The sequence below is a fragment of the Alnus glutinosa genome, chromosome 3, assembly GCF_958979055.1.
Source record: "Alnus glutinosa chromosome 3, dhAlnGlut1.1, whole genome shotgun sequence".
Lineage (NCBI taxonomy): Eukaryota > Viridiplantae > Streptophyta > Magnoliopsida > Fagales > Betulaceae > Alnus > Alnus glutinosa.
This window is the reverse complement of record NC_084888.1, coordinates 30,548,872-30,571,329: the sequence shown is the minus strand read 5'-3', so window position 1 is coordinate 30,571,329 and position 22,458 is coordinate 30,548,872. Positions and strand designations below refer to the sequence as shown.

General features: G+C 37.0%; 1 protein-coding gene, 1 long non-coding RNA gene and 3 other non-coding genes across 8 annotated transcripts; all 5 read left to right on the top strand.

Moving 5' to 3' along the window:
- Nucleotides 1-2,223: 2,223 nt before the first annotated feature.
- Nucleotides 2,224-2,419, top strand: LOC133865067 (U2 spliceosomal RNA). The gene has a single exon (XR_009899603.1). It is a non-coding gene; the product is annotated as a U2 spliceosomal RNA (small nuclear RNA).
- Nucleotides 2,420-6,868: 4,449 nt separating this feature from the next.
- LOC133865069 (U2 spliceosomal RNA) lies at nucleotides 6,869-7,065 on the top strand. The gene has a single exon (XR_009899605.1). It is a non-coding gene; the product is annotated as a U2 spliceosomal RNA (small nuclear RNA).
- LOC133864548 (uncharacterized) lies at nucleotides 6,877-7,676 on the top strand. Its single transcript, XR_009899524.1, has 2 exons — nucleotides 6,877-7,300; nucleotides 7,443-7,676. It is a non-coding gene; the product is annotated as an uncharacterized LOC133864548 (long non-coding RNA).
- Nucleotides 7,677-13,624: 5,948 nt separating this feature from the next.
- On the top strand, nucleotides 13,625-13,820 carry LOC133865068 (U2 spliceosomal RNA). Its single transcript, XR_009899604.1, has one exon. It is a non-coding gene; the product is annotated as a U2 spliceosomal RNA (small nuclear RNA).
- Nucleotides 13,821-16,145: 2,325 nt separating this feature from the next.
- Nucleotides 16,146-22,195, top strand: LOC133864698 (peptidyl-prolyl cis-trans isomerase FKBP43-like). 4 transcript variants are annotated; one of them, XM_062301102.1, is made up of 12 exons: nucleotides 16,148-16,333; nucleotides 16,484-16,557; nucleotides 16,827-17,044; nucleotides 17,702-17,838; nucleotides 18,657-19,452; nucleotides 19,568-19,762; nucleotides 19,876-20,118; nucleotides 20,555-20,813; nucleotides 21,194-21,281; nucleotides 21,369-21,410; nucleotides 21,511-21,559; nucleotides 21,658-22,195. In XM_062301102.1, the coding sequence occupies exons 1-12, from the start codon at nucleotides 16,321-16,323 to the stop codon at nucleotides 21,737-21,739; spliced, it is 2,196 nt and encodes a 731-aa protein (XP_062157086.1). In that variant the 5' UTR covers nucleotides 16,148-16,320; the 3' UTR covers nucleotides 21,740-22,195. The 4 variants fall into 4 exon arrangements, with proteins under 4 accessions (XP_062157089.1, XP_062157086.1, XP_062157088.1 ...); XM_062301104.1 differs by having other exon boundaries at nucleotides 16,149-16,333; nucleotides 19,879-20,118; XM_062301103.1 differs by having other exon boundaries at nucleotides 16,150-16,333; nucleotides 19,571-19,762.
- Nucleotides 22,196-22,458: the final 263 nt, after the last annotated feature.

Sequence of the window (22,458 nt, the reverse complement as noted above, 5' to 3'; positions counted from 1 at the left end):
AAATTGAGAATTTTTAAACTTTAGAGGGTTAGTTCAAATCGAGTGGAAGATAATGAGGGGTTTTTGTGAAGTTTTCCCTTCCTTCCTTCTTTCTTTTTTTTTTTTTGGCCTTTTTTGTTTTTCTTATTTTTTTGCTTTTTTCTAAATTTTTTAATCTTATTCAATGTATTATTATCATTTTGGGTTGCATGAAGTAACCATTATACCCCTTCATTAGGACTTAATAGAAAATGACATTGCAAAATTGGTAGTAGTTAGAGGGGGCTAAATGTTAAAGGAAATTGTTGAAAGATTAAAAGTGTGAAGAGATGGGTAAAAATAAACAGATAATTATAAACTCTTAAGTTTCAATTATGGTCTTAGATTTTCTTTTCCATCCGAATGGTTGTCAGAGAATGAAATACTGCACTTTTAAGATATTTTTCCAAAAAAATAAAAATTATATGAGTGTTTTGAACATAACAGATAGGAAAACTACATTTTTCCCTTCTCAAACTTTTATCCAAATTGTAATGTCCTTCCAAATTTTTAAAAGTTGTAATTGGTCCTCCTTCCGCCGCCTCCCCCTTAATTATCTAACCCTTTCACTTAATCCCATCTATTGGAATTTTTCATTAAATCTGATAGATTTTTTTAAAAAAATAAAAAAATAAAAAATAATAATAATAATACCCTAACATCACATAACTTTTTTTCAAAAAAAAAACTGTGTGGGAGGAGAACCGTGGCCAAATAAGCTTTTTGTTAACGAAGGGCATAATTATATTTTCACATAAATGATATAGAATATAATGGATATTTTACCTATTTTCTGTCGGGTTTAAGAGAAAATTCTTACGGAATGGGATAAGTGAAAGGGCTAGTTGGTTTGGGAATTCAATAGCAATTTTTTAAAGTTTGGGATGGACATTACAATTTAGGTGTAAGTGTAATTTTCCCTGATAAATGAAATAACCATAGAGTTTATGGAGAGGCCAAACTAATTAAGGAGTGATTACAAATGAAAGAGAGTTTGAAAAAAATACTCCAGGTATTATGTTAGATTGATGGATTGACTTAAGGAACAACATTTTTGTATGTTGCCTCAAAAACTTGTTCTCTTTTTACTTTCAAAATAAATTTGATATAATGTTGAGTAATTCACTATTAAAAACTGGTTTGCAAAGGGAGGGTGCCCAAGAGTATGTATATATATACACACGGTTAAGATTGAAATCCACGACGGCCCACTCTATCGACACTAACCCGATGGTAGCCATTTCTCTTTTGGCGGCTCCACTCATCTATCAGTATTCAATGATTATACATAGTACAAGTCATTTTAATTCAGCCTATAAGTCGCCCCTTTCGCGACTCAACCACCAAAGTAACAACCCATTCGATCCCATACTCGACATGGTAGTTGGCTTTGATACCAAATTATACATATCTTGGGTAGAACTCACCCTTGAAAACCAGCTTGCAAGTGAGTGGTGCCCAATAGCTTATATATACATTGTTAAGATTGCACTTGAACTATGTGGGACACTTAGGATAATAATAAAATCCGATATTTTTAATTTTCAATTAAAATTGATATTGTCCTTACCTTATATCGTGATTTTAAACAACCGTCAATTGTACCACTTGTGTTACATATATATATATATACTTACATCTATCTATTGTACATTTTCAAATCATCAAAATACATCACTGAAAAAATCATCAGAAAATAGAATAAACAATTTTTGTACTTCTTCTTCTTCTCTCTCTCTCTCTCTCTCTCTCTCTCTCTTTTCACCAACAGTTGCCTTAAGTCTCAGAGGTAACCCGAATAGACTAGCTCTTATAGACTTCTCACGTTGTTAAAATTGAACCAAGAAACAAAAATCTTCAATTTTACCAACTTCATGATTTAAAATACTTGATTAAAAGGAGCCTCTGTGACCTTTCACTTTCATCTTCTTACTTCACAAATCAACCCTCATATGAATTCTCCACCATTTTTGTCGATCTTTCTTCATAGAGATTGCTTATACGCACCTCGGAGGTGCTGATTGTGTTGGAACGAATCAGGGAATCCAAATGCCAACTGAATGCAGTAAACACTCATAGAGACACGCGCCCCAAGATGTGCAGCTTCGCACATGTTTAGTCTTTTGCTGTCCCACACCGAAAGGAAAAGAGCAGCTGGAAGTGAACACTGGCTTATAAAAGAAAAACGGAGACTTCAAACGAAGCATACCTTTCTCGGCCTTTTGGCTAAGATCAAGTGTAGTATCTGTTCTTATCAGTTTAATATCTGATATGTGGCCCATCGGGTCACACGATATTAAATTAATTTCTTGAGGGGGAAGGCCCACCACAGTAGCTTGCTACTGGGGTCTTCGAGCGTCGCCCATGCGTTGCACTATTGCACGGGCCTGGCGCACCCCACCCAAACCTAGTCTCAAATGTTTCTTGGATATGTTGTGCCTCTAAGCCACTCTCTGGAAAGACATCTTAACTTCGACGGAAACCCAAACACATCATTTTCTAGCAAGGAAATCCTCCTGAGCCCATTGCCTAGCTAATCTTACTTGGAATGCAAACCGAGTTCTTTTTTCATTCTTGTAGGCAGGCACTCTTAGAGCATCCAGTTTTTTAAATTTTCTCTAAATTTTAACGTTGTTATTTTTATTTATGGGTATTTCACTAAATGAATTTAACAACTCGAGCATGAATTGTTAATATTTTCTTCAATTTTTATTTTTTTTAAAAAAAAAAGAACTCAAATTGGCGAATTTTAATCAAGTTTTAAAGTTTTATTTTTTAATCTTTTTTTTTTTTTTAAAAAAAAAGCATTAAAAACCCAAAATGAAATCCATCAAGGCAGAAAGAAAATATTAAGACTTGAACTGAATTGGGATTTGGAGGATCTGAATTGGGTTTTTTTTCAAACGATTGATAGGTCGTTCGCCTTTGAAGCTGTGAAGTGGCAAAGAGGCAAAGCAAACACAACAAAGATAACAAAAAGGTGGGACATTTCTCAAACCCAGATGTGGGTTTTTGTTGAAGAGACCAACAAATCGCACATCACCACCAGCCTGTTAGAAGGCGAAACCCCAAAAAGCCTGTAGCTGCAACGGAGTGACTTTTCGCTTATGGAGGAAACGGCAAAACATTAGCAAAGCAGAAGATCAAATCCTGGCTTAAAAAAAATCATGTTTTAGTGGGAGAGAGAAAAGTGAAGAGGTGAGAAAGCTCGAAAACGAAACGAAAAATAATGAAATATTCAATAGCTCGTAAATTTGCGAATCAAATTTGGGGTGAAATTTTGACAAAAACCAAAAAAACAGCTCCTATCGTCAATCAAATCGGCCCTGCTCGGCCCTTCGCCTCTGTCACCCGCTCAGAGGATTGAGCTCATGCACACCATTCGCAAACAGAAAGAGGGATAGAACCTTGGAGACGAGAGTGATGAGATTCTTGGAGGTGCCACCTGCCAGAACTACCACTTGAAAATCCATCAGAATGGAGCAGAAATACCAGAGATAATTAATTGGGGGTTTTCTTTGGTTTCTGTCCCTCTATCTCAATCCGCAGACTCACCGCACAAAAACACTCTTTCTCTCTCTTTGGCTGTAAGGACGCGGCATAGCGATGTCTCTGAAAAATGGCTTTTTCTCTTCAAAATCCTCCAAGTCATTCAGGGAACTGAGTGTAGAGAGGAGCGAGCACGTCCGCGAAGCGGAGGACCGGGCGGTGGGGTCAGAGGCGATGCAGCCCAAGGAGTCGTGGGCCGGCATGCAACCAAAGCTCCTGGCCGAGATTATACGGCCTGTTTCGTCACTTGAAAGGGGGAAAGGGGGCTTGGGTTTTTGACATTTTTGCTTGGAGCCCTTCTACACATCCTCCACTCATCCCCCCTTCATCACCCTTTTATAATAAAAAAATTGATTTTTATTAAAAAGTTGTCTATGATGTCACATCAGAGACAACTTTTTAATAAAAATCAATTTTTTAAGGAAAAGAGGGTGATGAAGGGAGGATGAGTGGAGGATGTTTAGCATTTCCCTTTTTGCTTCTGTGCGAGTGTGACGGAGAAGACGAGAGAGCAAGAGAGAAAAAAAAAATGAATACAAAAATAAAAAGTAGAAAAGAGAAAAAATAATAAAATAAAAGTAAAAAATAATATTTAATTAATATAAAAAAATTAAGAGAATTTATTATGTGATTTTTTTTTATAAGGAAACATAAAATAATTTTATTCCTTATAAATATAAGAAAAATGATCGGAAGAGTGATGCTAGTTCGTTTCATAAACCATCCATGATTCCTGGCATGAGGCAAAAAGGCGTAGGGGACGTTTGTCTCCTCCTTCACCCATTAGGCCATTATTTTCAGCCATTATTCTCTTGGGCCCTTCGAGCGCCGCCCATGCATTGCACCATTGCTCGGGCCCCCACACAATTCTAGTCCAAAATTAATCTTAGTCATGTTGGGTTGTTGAATGTTTATTTACTTCTCAGCCTCTCAGCCCACTTGTTTGATTGTAAATTAGTATTCGTTGCAAATTTGCCAGTGTTTTGACTTTTGAGACATTCTAAAATAAAACTTTAGTGTTATTTTCTATATTTTAATTAAAGATTTTCAGCCAACAAAAATCTTTAATTTAGTGTTATTTTCTATATATTAATTAAAGATTTTCAACCAATAAAGTCGACTTATGCTCCGTTCTTTTCGACAAAAAAAAATGATTTTTAAAAAATATCAACGGCATAAAACAAAAAACGATAACTGATGTCAAAATCCAACAACGTTCGGCTGCTGTAGCTAGAATCTGGTAAGTACAGCCGAAATTCGGCCAGTTTAGCCAGATTCCTGTCCAGCTTGGCTGAAATCCTGACAATACGACCGGAATCTGGTCCACTGAAATACGGAGACGGTGTCAGATTCCAGCATAAATTTCTTGATTCTGGCCAAACTGCACCGAATCAAGACGTAGTCCGAATATCAAAATTCGAAAATCTTCGACAGTATAATCAGGCTACCAACAAACTCTAATGCCCAACGGTAGTGTATTCCCATAAACATGCGTACAAGAATGAAGAATTTAAATCCAAAAAATAATTTGCGGTTTTCAAAACCATAAATTGTTTTCCAAAAATTAAAGAGGCTTTTATAATCAAACTAAAAATGATTTCTGTTGACCATTATTTTCACCCCCATCAAATGCCGAAAACATTTTCTAAAAAATATTTTACGCTAAACAAACGGAGCATAGAGTAATACAATTTTTCATACTTATTTATCACACCAGTTGACGGATTTTCATGTTAGTCACTTTAAAAAAAATAAAAAGAAAGTTGTTGAAAACACGCCATGTTAGCCAATGTAAAATTGGTGTGAAAAATAGTTTACTCATTGACTTAAGTCATCTATGTTGGTTAACAATTTTTGTTTTAAAGTAAAAAACGTTAACAAACAATTCAACAGACAAAATACTAATCAAAACACAAAAACTTTTCCCATTTTTGTCCCATTAAAACACTTCTTCACAAAAATAAAAAAAATAAAAAAAATCCCAAAAACACATTAACGGATTAACCAATATACGGACCGAACCTTCTATGTGGCCTCAAAAACTTTGCTCTCTTTCTTTTCAATTTCAAGATTGATATATCTTGTGAGATTCATGGATTGATTCAAGTGCATGACATTTGGCATGTTGCCTCCAAAAATTTGCTTTCTTCTTTTTAATTTCAAAAGAAACTAATTTTAATTTGATTGTATTATTGTTATTTATGTCAGCATTTTGTACCAATTTTGTCTTGCCAGTAAATCGCACAAAAAAAAAAAAAACAAAACAAAAAACTTAAAAACCCTGTTAGTGCAGTCTACAGATTTCAATTTGGTGACTTGTCAATTTGCAAGAGTCCTTAACCTGTAAAAAAAGGAAACTGCGTCGAGGGAACTTAACAATTCTACTTCGATGCTTAAGTCAGTATCTTCTCAAGTGTATGTATTTTTTGAATAAAAAAGAATCGATCTCCCATACCTGTATTAATGAGGTATTTATAGGCGGAGTAACAAAAGTAATATTCTTTCCATTGGGCCACGTGTTGGACTTGGAACTTTTGTCGACATTCCAGATAGTAGGTTGTGGTATATTGGCCACGATAATTGTGGGGTCAGTAAATAACTTACCCTAGATTGTGGAGTGCCTTACGTGATTATTGGAGAGTCGGTTATTTAACCGGCTCTGAATCGTGGGGCGCGTGCCACAAAATCCGGGGAGTCAGTGTTTTGCATACTCTGGATGAAGCGGATTCGGTAGCTAATCATCATGAGCTTTTTGGGCTTTGACATTGACGGGCCCAATGGACCCGGTTTCTACTATTTGTTGTGGGCTCGATTGATATGGATCTTGGCCCATTCGGCAGGTCGGGATAATTTCCCAACAATTCTAATACAAAAAGATATAAACAATTTTTTGTGTTTTTAGAAGTATTTTGTATTGTTTGTTAATATATTTTTTTTAAACAAGATTAAAAAAAATAAAATTAATAAACATAATGTGTGTTAACAAGCGATCATTGGGAAAGGCTTGCTAGGACTTCTGGACTTGGGAAATACCTCGAAGCAAAAATGGGTTTGATGCCCACACAACTGAGAAGATTTCCGGCCTCGTTCCTTCTTGGTTACCAACGCTGGAAATGGCTTTTGCTTTACCTAAATGCCAACCGACTGGCTTATCCATCAGCACGAGGGCCCAAGATGTGCAGCTTCGCACATGTTGGTCTTTGAAAATGCCCGGGAGTTTTTTAGTCCCACATTGAAAACATAAGAGCAGCTTGAAGTGAACGCTGGCTTATAAAATGAAAACGGAGAGCCTAGAAGAAGCATACCTTTCTCGGCCTTTTGGCTAAGATCAAGTGTAGTATCTGTTCTTATCAGTTTAATATCTGATATGTGGCCCATCGGGTCACACGATATTAAATTAATTTCTTGAGGGGGGAGGGTTCGCCACAGTAGCTTGCTACTGGGACCTTCAAGCGTCGCCCATGCGTTGCACTATTGCACTGGCCTGGCGCACCCCACCCAAACCTAGTCTCAAACTTTTCTTGGCTCTGTCGGGTTATTGATGAGGATGGATGTACGTTTTCTCGGCCTCTTAAGCACACTGTCATAAAAGACATTTAAAATTCGACCAAAATTCAACACCAGTCATATTGTAGCCAGGGAAGCAACCTGAGCCTACTGCCTAGTCCTACTTGGAATGCAAACCGACTAAATGAGTTATTTTTTTTCAAAATTTGGAGAATACTTTCGGAAAGTATGCTGCATTAAGTTCTTAATTATTTCTCTAATTTATCATTTGTCAGATTTTCATTACAAATTTAGCTCACAAATTGTATATTATTGAGCTCTTTAACAATTTGTTTATTTATTTTTTCGTTTCGCGTCTTTCCATTCAGTTCTTTCCACAACTACAAGGCAAGAGCAAATCCCAATTCTTCGGTTTGAAAAAAAAACGATGGAGCTCAGGTGGTAGCGGCACGGTTCTGTCCAAGGACCCCAAGAAGAAGGACGAGAAAAAGAAAAAGATCGGGTTCAGCTATTTTGTGCTTGATAGGGTTTCTGTGCAATAATTTTGGATAGAAAGCGTAATAGAAACTTTAGCCATGCGCGAGGCTTGGTTCTGTTTGAAAGTTATAGTTTGTCTTGTGCTTTCTTTTGGGGGATTTTGATTGTCTAGAGCCTCAAAGAATTTTTTGTTCTTTTTTTTCCCTGGATATTTTGACCCTTTCGCTTAGATACTGACTTTATGGATCATAATGATGTGGTGGGTCAATTTGTGTATTGCAGTCGGATGAAGATTTGGCGTTGAAGCAGCAGCCGGAGTTGTATGTGGAAAGAGTTCCATCGGAAGGGTTGCAGCTCAGTTGCTCGACCTTTTTCCTGACCCGGGACACTAAGAGATATTATGACAGTTAAAGTGATTGTTTTCGAAATCAATAAAACATAATATCTAGTTAAAATAGAAAAATATTTATCGATATTGATATACGAAACTTTTTAAAAGTGATAGATAAAATATGTCACTCTTAGAGCATTCAGTTTTTTAAATTTTCTTTAAGTTTTAACTTTGTTATTTTTATTTATGGGTATTTCAGTAAATAAATTTAACAACTCAAGCATGAATTGTTAATACTTTTTTCAATTTTTTTTTTTTTTTTTTTAAAAAAAAGAACTCAAATTGGAGAATTTTAATCAAATTTTGAAGTTTTATTTTTTATTTTTTTTAACAAAAAAAAAAAAAAAAAGCATTAAAAACCCAAATGAAATCCTAAGACTTGAACTGAATTGGGTTTTTTTACTTCAAACGATTGATAGGTCGTTCGCCTTTGAAGCTGTGAAGTGGCAAAAATCGCCTTTGAAGCTGTGAAGTGGCAAAGAGGCAAAGCAAACACAGCAAAGATAACAAAAAGGTGGGACATTTCTCAAACCCAGATGTGGGTTTTTGTTGAATAGACCAACAAATCGCACATCACCACCAGCCTGTTAGAAGGCGAAACCCCAAAAAGCCTGTAGCTGCAACGGAGTGGAGTTTTCGCTCATGGAGGAAAGGACAAAACATTAGCAAAGCAGAAGATCGAATCCTGGCTTAAAAAAGTTCATGTTTTAGTGAGAGAGATAAAAGTGAAGGAATGAGAAAGCCCGAAAACGAAACAAAAAAAATATAAAATATTCAATAACTCACGAAATTTGCAAGGCAAATTTGAGGTGAAATTTTGACAAGAGCCAAAATAGATAAATTATATAGAATTTATTGAAGTGAGCTTTTTTTATTTTTTTTTGAATTTTTAGTGAAAAATTTGAAATGGAAAGCTCACTAACGAAGCTTTTAGCACCAACTAAATCTTGAAAAAAAAAGAAAAAAGAAAAAAAAGTAAAAGGGAAAATTAAAAGAACTACGTGAAAACTCTATTTCTTGACTTGAAAGTCTCGAGTGGATGAATTGACACCCAAGTGTTATAGCTATAAAAACATATAGGAAAAATTACATTTAAATGCGTGAATTATCAAGGATAAGTAGACCATCAATGCCTTGAGAGCACCTTAGCAGCACCACATAGAATCCATTACCACACCATGTCAAGGCATTAGTACCAGTTACTCTATAATAGTTATCTTCCTTATATTTAAGAAAAATTTCATAAAAAATATCAAAAAATACCATACAACAGACACCCTATATATACATATCTTGGATGGGAATCTACAGTAATCATGTATATTAGAGTACTAGAATCAGATTTTCAACCATTTTCCCTATATTTAAGGAACAAAACTACTTTTTGCTTCCCTATAAACAAAACCCCACAATAGAGTCCCTTACATTTTCCTGTATCAATTAAATATTACTTTTTTTACTCTTATTTTATTTATTTTCTCTCTTTCATACTTTTTAAGGAATCAATATAGGATAACTGCTAATAGTGCTCACAGTAACCATGTAAATATACATGATTACTGTAGATTCCCAATTTATTATTTTAATTAAAAAAAAAATCTATCTCCTCTCTCCTTCACACGCGTCCTTCGTCCTCCATGTTGCCCTTGTCCTGCAACCCAACACAACGGGCAATAATCCTCTTCAATTCACTCTTTTGCCTTCTCTCTTCTAGGGCTTTGACCTTGGCACGGTACCCCTACTACGCTATCATAGTCTTGTCGAAGCAGCTCCTATCGGCAATCAAATCGGCCCTGCTCATCCTTTTGCCTCCGTCGCCCGCTTAGAAGATTGAGCTCATGCACGCCATTCTCAAACAGAGAGAGGGATAGAACCTTGGAGACGAGAGGGATGAGATTCTTGGAGGTGCCACTACCAGAACTACCACTTGGAAAGCCATCGGAGCAGAGCAGAGATACAGAGAGAATTAATTGGGGGTTTCCTTTAGTTTCTCTCTTTCTATCTCTTTCCTGTATGTCTTCTGGACTGACTTACAATTCAATCCGCAAACTCACCGCACAAAAACACTATTTCTCTCTCTCTTTGGCTGTGAGGACGCAGCATAACGATGTCTCTGAGAAAGGGTTTTTTCTCTTGAAAATTCTCCAAGTCATTCAGAGAACTGAGCGTAGAGAGGAGCAAGCGTGTCCGCGATGCCAAGGACGGGGCGATGCAGCCCGAGGGGTCGTGGGTGGGTAGGGGTGAGCAAGTTATCCGCCCACCGCTTACCGAACTGAACTGCCATCGACTGCCTACCGACTAATTTTTGGTTTGGTAGTTGGCATAAAATTTTGTTCCGAAAGCCGATTCGGTAACCAAACTGAACCATCTTTTATTCCGACCAATTAACCGAACCGACATAAAATGAAACGACGTCGTTTTAGTAAAGAACGAAACATTTGATCCTTTTTTTTTTGTTCCCCCCCCTTAAAAGAAATTAAAATGACGTCGTTTCATTATCCTTGTTAACCGACTTAACCGACCGCCTATAAACTGCTTAACCGAAATAAATTCACCGATTGCATTTCGACAAAAGTCGGTTAACCGACCGAATTAACCGCCTACCGAACTGATGCTCACCCATATGGGTGGGTATGCTGCCGAAGCTCCTGGCCGAGATCATACGGCCTGTTTTGTCGCTTGAAAGGGGGAAAGGGGGCTTGGGTTTTTGGTATTTTTGCTTTTTTGAGAGTGTGACAAAAAAGACGAGAGAATAAAAAATTGAAAAAAAGAAGTAGGAAAGATAAAAAAAAATAATAAAATAAGAGAAAAAATAGTATTTAATTGATATAGGAAAAATTAAGGAAATTTATTATTGGCTGTTTTTTATAGGAAAACATAAAGTAATTTAATTTCCTAAATACAAAAAAAAAAAAAAAAAAAAAAAAATAGTTGAAAGACTGATTCTAGTGCTCTCAATAACCATCCATGATTCATGGCATGAGGCAAAAAGGCATAGGGGATGTTTGTCTCCTCCTCCGCCCATTATTTTCAGCCATTATTCTCTTGGGCCCTTCGAGCGTCGCCCATGCGTTGCACTATTGCTCAGGCCTGGCACACCCCACACAATTCTAGTCCAAAATTAATCATAGTCCTGTTGGACTGTTGAATGTTTATTTACTTCTCAGCCTCTCAGCCCACTTGTTCGATTGTAAATTAGTATTCGTTGTAAATTTGATAGTGTTTTGAGACATTCTAAAATAAAACTTTAGTGTTATTTTCTATACTTTAATTAAAGATTTTCAGCCAAAAAAGATCTTTAATTTAGTGTTATTTTCTATATATTAATTAAAGATTTTCAACCAACAAAGATGACTTATGCTCCGTTTATTTTCAAAAAAAAAATGATTTTTAAAAAATCATTAACGGCGTAAAACAAAATACGATAACCACCACCAGAATCTGACAATGTCCGGCCGCTGTCGCTGGAATTCGGCCAGTTCAGCTAGATTCCGAGCTAGTTTGGCCAGAATCCTGACAATACGACTGGAATCTAGTCCGCTGGGATTCGGCGACGGTGTCGGATTTGACATAAATTTCCTGATTTTGGCCAAAATGCCTGGAATCAGGACGTAGTTCAGATACAAAAATTCGAGAATCTTTGGTGGTAGAGTCAGGCTACTAATAAACTCCAATGTTCGGTGGTGGTGTATTCTCACAAACGTGCGTGCAAGAATGAAGAGTTTAAATCCAAAAAACAATTTACTGTTTTCAAACCCATAAATCGTTTTTCAAAAATTAAAGAGGCTTTTACGGTTAAACTAAAAATAATTTCCGTTGACCATTATTTTTGCCCCCATCAAATGCCGAAAACATTTTCCAAAAAACATTTTACTCCAAAAAAACGGAGCAAAGAGTAATACAATTTTTCATACTTATTTATTACGCCAGTTGACAGATTTTCATGTTAGTCACTTTAAAAAAATAAAAAGAAAGTTGCTGAAAACACGCTACGTTAGCCGATGTGAAATTGGTGTGAAGAGTAGCATTACTCATTGACTTAAGCTATCTATGTTGGTTAACAATTATTGTTTTTTGTTTTAAAGTCATAGACATTAACAAACAATTTAATTCAAAACACAAATTTTTTTCACATTTCTATCGCATTAAAACACTTTTTCAAAACAAAAAAAATCCCAAAAACACATTAACGGATTAACCAATATACCGACCGAACATTCTGTATGTTGCCTCAAAAACTTTGCTCTCTTTCTTTTCAATTTCAACATTGATATATCTTGTGAGATTCATGGATTGATTCAAGCGCATGACATTTAGCATGTTGCCTCCAAAAATTTGCTTTCTTCTTTTTTAATTTCAAAAGAAATTAATTCTAATTTGATTGTATTATTGTTATTTATGTCAGCATTGTGCACCAATTTTGTCTTGGCCCGTAAATTAAAAAAAAAAAAAAAAAAAAAAAAAAAAAAAACTCTTGTTAGCACATATTCCGGTTTGGTGACTTGTCAATCTGTAAGAGTCCTTAACCTGTAAAGAAGGAAGTTACATCGAGGGAACCCATAAATTCTACTTTGATACTTAGGTCAGTATCTTCTCAAGTGTATGTATTTTTCAAATAAAAAAGAATCGATCTCCCGTACCTATGTATTAATGAAGTATTTATAGGCGGAGTAACAAGAGTAATATTCTTTCCATTGGGTCACGTGTTGGGCTTGGAGCTTTTGTCGACATTCCAGATTGTAGGTCGTGGTATATGGGCCTCGATGATCGTGGGGTCGGTAAATAACCGACCCTAGATTGTGGAGTGCATTCCGTGATGATCAGAGAGTCGGTTATTTAACCAACACTGAATGGTGGGGCGCGTGCCACAAAAATCGGGGGGCCAGTGATTTGCCGACTGGATGAAGCGGATTCGGTATCTGATCATCATGAGCTTTTTGGGCTTTGACATTGACGGGCCCAATGGACCCGATTTCTACGATTTGCTGTGGGCTCGATTGATATGGATCTCGGCCCAGTCGGCAGGTCGGAATAATTTCCCAACAATTCTAATGCAAAAAGATATAAACAATTTTTGTGTTTTTGGAAGTATTTTGTATTGTTTGTTAATATTTTTTTTTTAAAACAAGATTAAAAATAAAATAAAATTAATAAACATAATGTGTGTTAACAAGCGATCACTGGGAAAGGCTTGCTAGGATTTCTGGACGAGTAGTGCTAAATATTTACAAAAATGCCATTGATAGGCAAAACTTCCGGAAATATGGCATTTTTGTAAATATTTAATATTTACAAAAATGCCATTGATAGGCAAAACTTCCGGATGATTTCCGGAAGTTTTGCCCCATCCAAGTTTTACCCTTTCTGGACTTGGGAATACCTCGAAGCAAAAATTGGTTTGATGCCCACACAACTGAGAAGATTTCCGGCCTCGTTCCTTCTAGGTTACCAACACTGGAAATGGCTTTTGCTTTACCTAAATGCCAACCGACTGGATTATATTGCATCAGCACGAGGCAAGTGCAATAATGCGCAGGAAGACACAGCCCAAGATGTGCAGCTTCGCACATGTTCGTCTTTGAAGTCTATGCCCGGGAGTCTTTTAGTCCCACATTGAAAACATAAGAGCAGCTAGAAGTGAACGCTGGCTTATTAAAGGAAAACGGAGAGACTGGCAGAAGCATACCTTTCTCGGCCTTTTGGCTAAGATCAAGTGTAGTATCTGTTCTTATCAGTTTAATATCTGATATGTGGCCCATCGGGTCACACGATATTAAATTAATTTCTTGAGGGGGAAGGCCCGCCACAGTAGCTTGCTACTGGGGTCTTCGAGCGTCGCCCATGCGTTGCACTATTGCACGGGCCTGGCGCACCCCACCCAAATCTAGTCTCAATTTTTTCTTGGTTCTGTCGGGCTATTGATAAGGGTGTACGTTCTCTCGACCTCTAAGCACACTGTCTTAAAAGACGTATTAAATTCGACCAGAACCGAACACCGGTCATTTTGCAGCAAGGAAAACCACTTAAGCCCACTGCCTAGTCTTATCTGAAATGCAAATTTTTTCCAAAATTTGGAGAATACTTTCAATTATGCAAGCATCAAGCTCTCTATTTTCTCTAATTTATCTCTTTCTCTAAATTTTAACATTCTTCGGTTAGAGGAAAACGACGGAGCTCTGGTGGAAGCGGCACGGTTCCGTCCAATGACCCAAGAAGAAGGACGAGAAAAAGGAAGAAGATCTGGTGGGTTTGGTTTTGTGGGTTCCGCTATTTTGTGCTTGATAGGGTTTCTGTGCAATTTTTTGGATAGAAAGCGTAATAGAAACTTTAGCCATGCGCGAGGCTTGGTTCTGTTTGAAAGTTATAGTTTGTCTTGTGCTTTCTTTTGGGAGATTTTGATTTTCTAGAGCCTCAAAGAATTTTTTGTTCCTTTTTTTTTTTTTTTTTTCCTGGATATTTTGACCCTTTCGCTTACCAACTGAATATATGGATCATAATGATGTGGTGGGTCAATTTGTGTATTGCAGTCGGATGAAGATTTGACGTTCAAGCAGCAGTTGGAGTTGTATGTGGAAAGAGTTCCATTGGAAGGGTCGCAGCTAAGGTGCTCGACCCTTTTTTCAGACCCTGGACGCTGGAGGGGTATTATGATAAAAAACAATACCCAGATAAAATGGATAAATATTTAGAGAATTTGATGTAGTGATAAATAAAATAGTAAAAGTAAATTGTTTGGCTAAAATTTTAAATTTTTTTTGAAGAGCTACATAAACCTATAGGAAAAATTACATTTAAACTCCTAAATTATCGAAGGATAAGTAGACCCATCATCAATGCCTTGAGAGCACCTTAGCAGCACCACATAGAATCCATTCCCACACCATGTCAATAACCATCCATGATTCATGGCATGAGGCAAAAAGGTGTAGGGGACGATAATTATTATTATTATTCTTATTTAGATCATTTTCACTATTGATTCGAATGGAATGAGTGAATGATCATATAAACAAAAAATGGGGTGAGTTCTCTAACAATAGACCCAACATAAATTAAAACAGTGTGTGAATAATAACAAAAAGTATGAAATGAATCAAACAAGTGACCTGGTTTTATCAAGGGGTTGGACAAGACGGTACAAAAGCAAAATGAACACAAATTAAGGCAAACATACCTAAACTCCATTTGGAACCAGCAACAGCCACTGTAAATATGCAAAAGCCAAATATGCAATGTCATATCAGGCTTTAAGAGATCTAGATTTAAAAACCATTGTAGAACCAAGAACGACATGTTTACTGGGGGTGGAGTACGACCAGAGGAGGGTGACCAGGTGGGGCGAGGTGCTATGGGGAAGGAAGAACAGTGACGTTGTTGCTCAGGGGTGAAAAAGAAAGAAAAATAAAGAGACCGATAACGGAGAGGAGAGGGGAAGGGAAGCGACCGCACTAGGCGGTGGGGAAGAAGGGAGAAAAACCTCACGGAGGAGGTGGAGAGATTCATCATCATCAGCAAAAAAAAAAAAAAAAAAAAAAAAAAAACTTCTCTCTCGAGAGAAGAAAGCGTGTTTTGGATCAATAATCATGCTAGAATACAAGTATATCATTAGCACATGAGGTATGATTAGAAAAATTTAAAATTACGAGTACATAATTAAAATCGATGTTACGCATTGGAGATGTAATTATACTATACTACACCCTTTATAAAAATATTAAGAGCTCTAATTATCTAACCATTTATTTTTGGGAAATGATATTTACACTTTTTGTGCACAACAAGTGTGGGCCTCACCCCCAATGTGTCTTGTGTGAGTGTAGTTGTTATGAGGGTGATGTGTAAGTATCATTTCCTTTTATTTTTACCATTCTCCATTTCTCCCAAAATAAATCACTGTTTAGAAATAATTTGATTATTTATTATATTTTTTACCATTATTTAAAACGAATAATTTTTCTTAAACAACAAAAAAAGGTCTTTTCGAAATTTTGAATAAAAAAAATTTAGTAACTAAAAATCGATTAGAATTCCACGCTGTAAAATTCAAACCAAGACCCAAGTTCTCAGGTCCCGCCCTGAGGCTTAAGTTTGCATACAGCTAGCGTACGAGGCTTGGCGCGTTATTCCCTTAAGGGCTTTGCCCATGTGGGTCCCCGTGCCCCAGTTTTAGGATTCGCGAGAGAGAGAGAGAGAGAGAGAGAGAAGGAAGAGCTGGCTGTGGTTCTTCTAGGGTTTAAGAGAGAGAGAGAGAGAGAGAGAGAGAGAGAGAGAAGGAAGAGCTGGCTGTGGTTCTTCTAGGGTTTAAGAGACACGCAGAGAGAGAGAGAGAGAGAGAGAGAGATTCCAATTGCCTTTTCGCTCCGATTCGGTTCCAACAAATGGCTTTCTGGGGTAAGAAACCCCCCCCCCCCCCCCCCACCACACACACACACACACACAAAAGCGCCTTTGGAATTGGTTTTGTTGCTGATAACATGCAGGAAAATTAGCTTGAATTTTTTTGCATTGTGTCTTCAATCTGCATGTGTTAATTATTTTCAGGAATCGAAGTAAAACCCGGGAAGCCCTACACTCACAAATCTGACGACTCGAATGGGCGGTTACACATATCGATGGTACTGTATTCTTGCAGAGTCAATCTCTTTTTCTCTGTGTATATTGTAATTGTGTTCTATTTAGATTCTGACGAAAAATCTGTAATTCTGATTATTATTTGTTGGTTCTTGGTAGTCGTTGTATCTATATGAAATAATTTAGGGGTTATTTGAGCTTTGTTTTGCAATTTTGATTGGTCATGATTCATAAAAGAAAGGGATTTAGAGGTTTCCTGAACTGGGGTTTGACTGTACGTACGGGTCAATGATATGTATCTTGGTTTACCCAGGCAACACTGGCGCTTGGTACGGCCACAGCGAAAAGTGTACTTCAATGTAATGTGGGAAACAGGAGTCCTGTTTATCTTTGCGCTTTGTATCCTGTGAGTTCTGAGTCGTTGCAACTAAATTTGGAATTTGAGGAGGCAGATGACGTTGTTTTCTCTGTTATTGGTCCTCGAAGCGTTTTCCTCACTGGTTACTATCTGCGCGGTGCTGGGCAAGAGTTGTATCCTTTTGTTGGTTTAGACTTAGGAGTTTGTATGTTGTTTATGGTATGAAATTTTGCTACTAACTTAATCTTATTGGTTAAATAGTGTATGCGCTTACTATCTATTTGGTTGTTGGGGAAAGTAGAGAAATAAATAACTTGGAAATCTGGGTTGCTGTTAAACCCCACAATATGGGAACATTCATATAATTGTGCCTAGTAAATTTGATTGATCAGTTAATAGGTACAATGATCCCAGCTACCACTGATCGAACCCTAGATGGCATTGATCTGAACACCCCCTTTTCCTCTTGCCCCCTGCGGCTCTGGTTCAGGAAAGGGTCAACGGGCAATCCTTGCCTTTTCAGAGTGAACTATAGTGGGCTCTGAATACCACCTTAAAGATTGTCATCACACTTTATGAGCTGAGCCACACCATTGACAATCCCACCGATTTGCGATGTTTGCAACTCAAGGTCCTCGACCTGTTTCTTGTTGGTCTTTTGCGCTGAACTTTTCTTTTTCTTGGAAGTCAAATTGAAAAAAAAAAAATTAGACTTGATTTTTCTCTCTCTCAACTTACTAGTAATCAAATGGAGGGTTGTTCCTAGCAATCTAATTGTTTGAGATTTTGTTCTATGGGCTTCTTTATTTTTCCTTTACTTCAATGGCAAGAGAACCTTGTGGGGAAGATATTGTTGACACGGAAACAGAGAGGTCTGAGGATAGTGATGAAGACGAGTATGAAGATAGTTTTATCAACGATGATGATCTGGAAGTGTACCCACCTTCTCCCGTTTCTGATGGTGGAGGTATGTCAAAAAAACAATTTGCTTCTTTTTTCCTCATGATTTTTTTCATATAGGAAATTAATGCTAGTTCTACTCCCTTTTATGCCATTTGTGTGGATAACCAGGCAGGGAGGATAATATATATGTTTCATTTGATTGTCAGGAATGAAGTACTCATATTCAAGTAGTCTTTGACTTGCTATTACATGCATGAAACAATTCGTTTATGGAATTTGAACTTCTTTTCATCATTGGAACTTGATCACGGTCGAAGTTACATCATATGTAGTATTAAATTTTGGTTAGATGATCTGGGAGGCAGTCAAGTGTGATTAATCAGAGAGAGAAAGAGAGACTAGCATTTCAAACCATTAGGTCAGAGTGCTTAGCATGCATTTTTTCAAGAATATAAACTCAGATAAAACAATTTTTTACACAAGTCAAATAGGGTTGTTGGGCTGGTTAGGACGATAAGAATTGTGTAATGTAAAACCGGTTAAATCACCGCTTATCCCAAAAACTCAAGCTGATAAGAAATGATGAATTCAATCATTTTAATTAATATTCTAACAAAACCATCCGATTATTGGATCAGATCAGATATTGGTACATCTCATCCTGATCTCCTTACATTCTTGGTTCTTGTTGCATGTTTCCATATGCTTTATTTGACGTTCTTCAACATCTTCAATATACTAGGGTTTGGGGGTATGTTGAATGCATGTGTTTGAATTATCTGGTTAGGGTATATTCATCCAATAGTACATGCTCATTAATGTTTATGGAATATGTGTCTGAGTGTTTTGATCTATGTTTGTTGGTGGCTCTGACATCATTAGAGATATTGGATAATGAGAAACCCAAGAATAGGAAGGATAGTCGTATACGGCTTAGGAAGAAGTACCAAATCTGTGAGTCTGACGATGAGGGATGTTCTCAACAAAAAGATACAGTGAAAGGTAGCAGCAGTGAGCTAGCATTGCAAAGTGAAGATGATGACAGCGTCCCAATTTCATATCTCTACAAGAGTAAAACCACCGCAAATAAAACAACAGAGGAAGTTGAAGGAAACACTAACAAGGAAACATGTGAAACCAGTAATAAGAAGACAGAAGATGGAAATTATGTTATTGAACCAACAAGAACAGCTGACAATGTTGTTTCAGGTCAGCCGAAAATTACCATAGAAAAAACAACAGAGGAAATAGAAGGAAAGACTGACAAGGGAACAGGTGAAACGAGTGACCAGAAGGCAGAAGATGATGGAAATTATGCTATTCAACCAAAAAGAAAAGCCCATGATGTTTTTATAGATGGTCAGTCTAAAACCACCATGAAGGAAAGAACAGAGGAAGTCGATGGCAGAGCTGACAAGGGAACAGGTGAAACGAGTTACAAGAGGACAGAAGAACTTGAACTGTCAGATACTGTTATGCTGCCTTCCACTGAAGTGGGCTGTGAAGATGGTGAAAGGCCTAAGAAGAAAAGGAAAGAACGGGAAAAGGAGGAGAGGACATGTGAAGCTGAAAGTAAGCATTACAATTTTGTTAAGGAGGATAAAGCCCAGCAAAATGAGTCAAATGCTGAGAACAGGGTCCAAGATTTTCCTTTAAGAGATAAGGCAGCCAATGATAAGTGAGTATTTCAGTGATCTGTGTTTTGCATATATCATGTTCTCATATAAGATGTTCACATATTGGAGTTTACTGGGTATTGTCTTGATCCTAGTCATTGTTTATTTTTACTCAAGCAGGGAAGCTGAATTGCTGGATAAATTTTTTCTGCCTTCCACTAAAGTGGGGTCTGAAGATGGTGAAAAACCAAAGAAGAAAAGGAAAGAACGTCTCAAGGAGGGGAAAGCATTTGGTAAGGACAGCAATATTGTTAAAGAGGATAAAGTGCAGCAAGATGAGGTCAAGGCTAACAATATGATCCTAGGATCTCTGTGAGTATATTTGTGATCCGAACTTAAATTATTGAATATATAACATATTCCTCTTATTGAAAGGGTTTACCAAGACTTCAGTTTGTTGATCTTTTTGTTAATATTTACTTAAGCAGGGAAGTTGAACTGCCTGAAAATCCTTTGCTGCCTTCCACCAAAATAGGCTCTGAAGTTGGTGAAAAACTTAAAAAGAAGAGTAAACAACAGGCAAGGGATGTAAAAATTTCTAAAACTGACAGTAAGCATAACAACGGTGTCAGGGAAGACAGAGCTCAGCAAAATGAAGCAAAGGCTAATGACATTGTCCAGGGTCTGCCAATGACAGACGAACAAAATCAGAATTTAGCCAATGACAAGTCAGTACTTTTTTGAGCTTCAATTCTACAAATGCATAGAAACCTACACACTGAAGTCGCATGAGGTCTGCCCCCTCCCCTAACCTGACCCAAATAGAGAGAGTCCAGCCAATGACAAGTCAATATTTTTTTGAGCGTTGATTCTGCTGAGGCACTTAAACACCCAAAAGAAGTTGCATGAACTATGAACTCTGCCCTCTCTACCAACCCAACCCAAATACAAGTGAGAGAAAGAGAGAAAATTTAAGAAATCCTTCCAATCAACTAATCAAAATCACAAAGAACATTTATTCTATTTTATTTTTTCACTTGTGAGAAGGATGCACTTACTTGGACAATTCTCTTGTCCATAGTGATCTCCTGAGTGATAAGCAGTTGCAAGATGAATACTCCTCGCTACTCTTCATTTATATCATTCTTACATTATTTTATACAGGAGTTTTGACAGCAATGTTCGTGAATTTGATGATGAAAATCATTCCAAGGAGAAGAATATTAAGAAGAAGAAAAAGAGTAGAACCCAGGAGAATGTGGAAGCTGTGAACAAGAATATATCCCTTCTGTCAGTAGACAAGATTGAGAACAAGGAAGTTAATGACAAGTCGTCTCAAGTTCAGACCTTGTCTAATGGATTAATGATTGAGGTGCTAGAAATGGGTAAACCAGACGGCAAAGTTGCTGCTTTTGGGAAAAAGGTAAGTCCCTTTAAATGTGTTTTCCTGCATGTAGTCTTCCAATCAAAAGTAAGAGAAATATTAGACTTTCCAAAATTTTCTTCCAAAATTTTGTTTCCAAATGATGTATCACAATCCCTTGAGATTATGACACATTTCTCAAAATGATAGATTACATGAGATTGTGACACATCATTTGGGAACCAAATTTTGAAAAAAAAATTTGTGATGCGTAGCATTTCCCCAAAAGTAATGAACAGAAATAGCAGTTTGTATTCTTTTCTGGGTCGGCTGAGGGGTAGCTTACCAAAAGTAATATTTGTATCTTGAACTGTAGAATATCAAAGAAAAGTGTTTTAGAAAAATTCTAAAAAATTGATGTAAATTTTATTTGCTTCCAGATCAGCATCAATTACAATGGCAAGTTGAAAGAGAATGGAGAATCATTTGACTCAAATGTTGGTGCTGCTCCCTACAAGTTTCGCCTAGGTACTACGATACGAGATATAATCATGGTTCTCCTAGATATGATATGTTACTCTTATTACATGGTTTAATATATGTGGCTTCTTGCAGGTGTGGGAAAAGTGATCGAGGGTTGGGATATCGGTCTCGATGGTATTGCTCTTGAGATGGTTTTTTATCCCGACGGAAATGTATTTACATTTAAAGTTGTTAGTTATTATTCTCTATCCTGACACATGTGCACGGTTCTTAGGGATGCGAGTAGGTGAAAAGAGAAGACTTATCATCCCACCATCAATGGGGTATGTGATCCGTATTCTTTGACTGAGTTTTGCAGCCCATTCTTTTTTTTCTTCTTCTTTCTTCGGGTTCTCACGTGACATTTTTGCCTGTGTTGCAGTTTTGGGAGTGAAGGATGTGGTGAAAACGTACCACCAGACTCATGGCTGGAATATGACGTGGAATTAGTTAAAGTCCATTGATTTGTAAAAAACCCATGTGTTGCTTACTGAGAGCTGGCTTTTTGTGTTTTGTTCATATCTGTTTTGGGATGAAATTACGCAGCCTTTTGTCTCTCACTTGTAGTTGGTTCTCATTGATTTTGATTCAACTTTCATAACAAATTATAGAAGATACTTCATTTAACTTCATGTCCTATTGTGAAAAGGTACTTGAGGCAGGATTTGCAAAAGAAACCACAGGCTGGGTGTTGGCGCAGCCAAGTAAGAAGTAATTACAATGGTACGCACGCTTTACCGTTCTCACCTATTCATGTATAAAGTCACTTGGGCTCTAGATGACTTGTGCAAAATTGTGACAAAGTTGTGGCAAATTTTGTTGAAAGCTTGTATTTTAAGTGAAAGACTTACGTATGAATGATATGAGCAGACTGAGAAAGGTGCTTCATAGTCAAATGAAGAAAGATTGGTTTTTGGAAATCTAAAGATTGAACTTGGAGAGATCAATTAACCTGTTGCATTAATAAGTGATTAAAAACTCTACGTGGTAAGTAAAATTAACAAATAAGTTTTCAATAATATTGTGACACGGGTTTTCTATAATAACAAATAAGAAAAATAAAATAAAATAAAATAAAATTGCAGAGATGGTTAAATTACTCTTAAATGGTTAACCCACCCCAGATGGCCAAAAGGAGGGAGGGTGGTTTGGCCACTCCCTCCAGCCAATATGGGGGTGATTT

Bases quoted from the DNA above. Each gene is read 5' to 3' on its own strand.
- LOC133864698 (XM_062301102.1), top strand. The intron at 19,763-19,875 runs GTGAGTATATTT...TATTTACTTAAG, and splicing joins AATATGATCCTAGGATCTCT to CAGGGAAGTTGAACTGCCTG. The intron at 21,282-21,368 runs GTACTACGATAC...GGCTTCTTGCAG, and splicing joins TCCCTACAAGTTTCGCCTAG to GTGTGGGAAAAGTGATCGAG.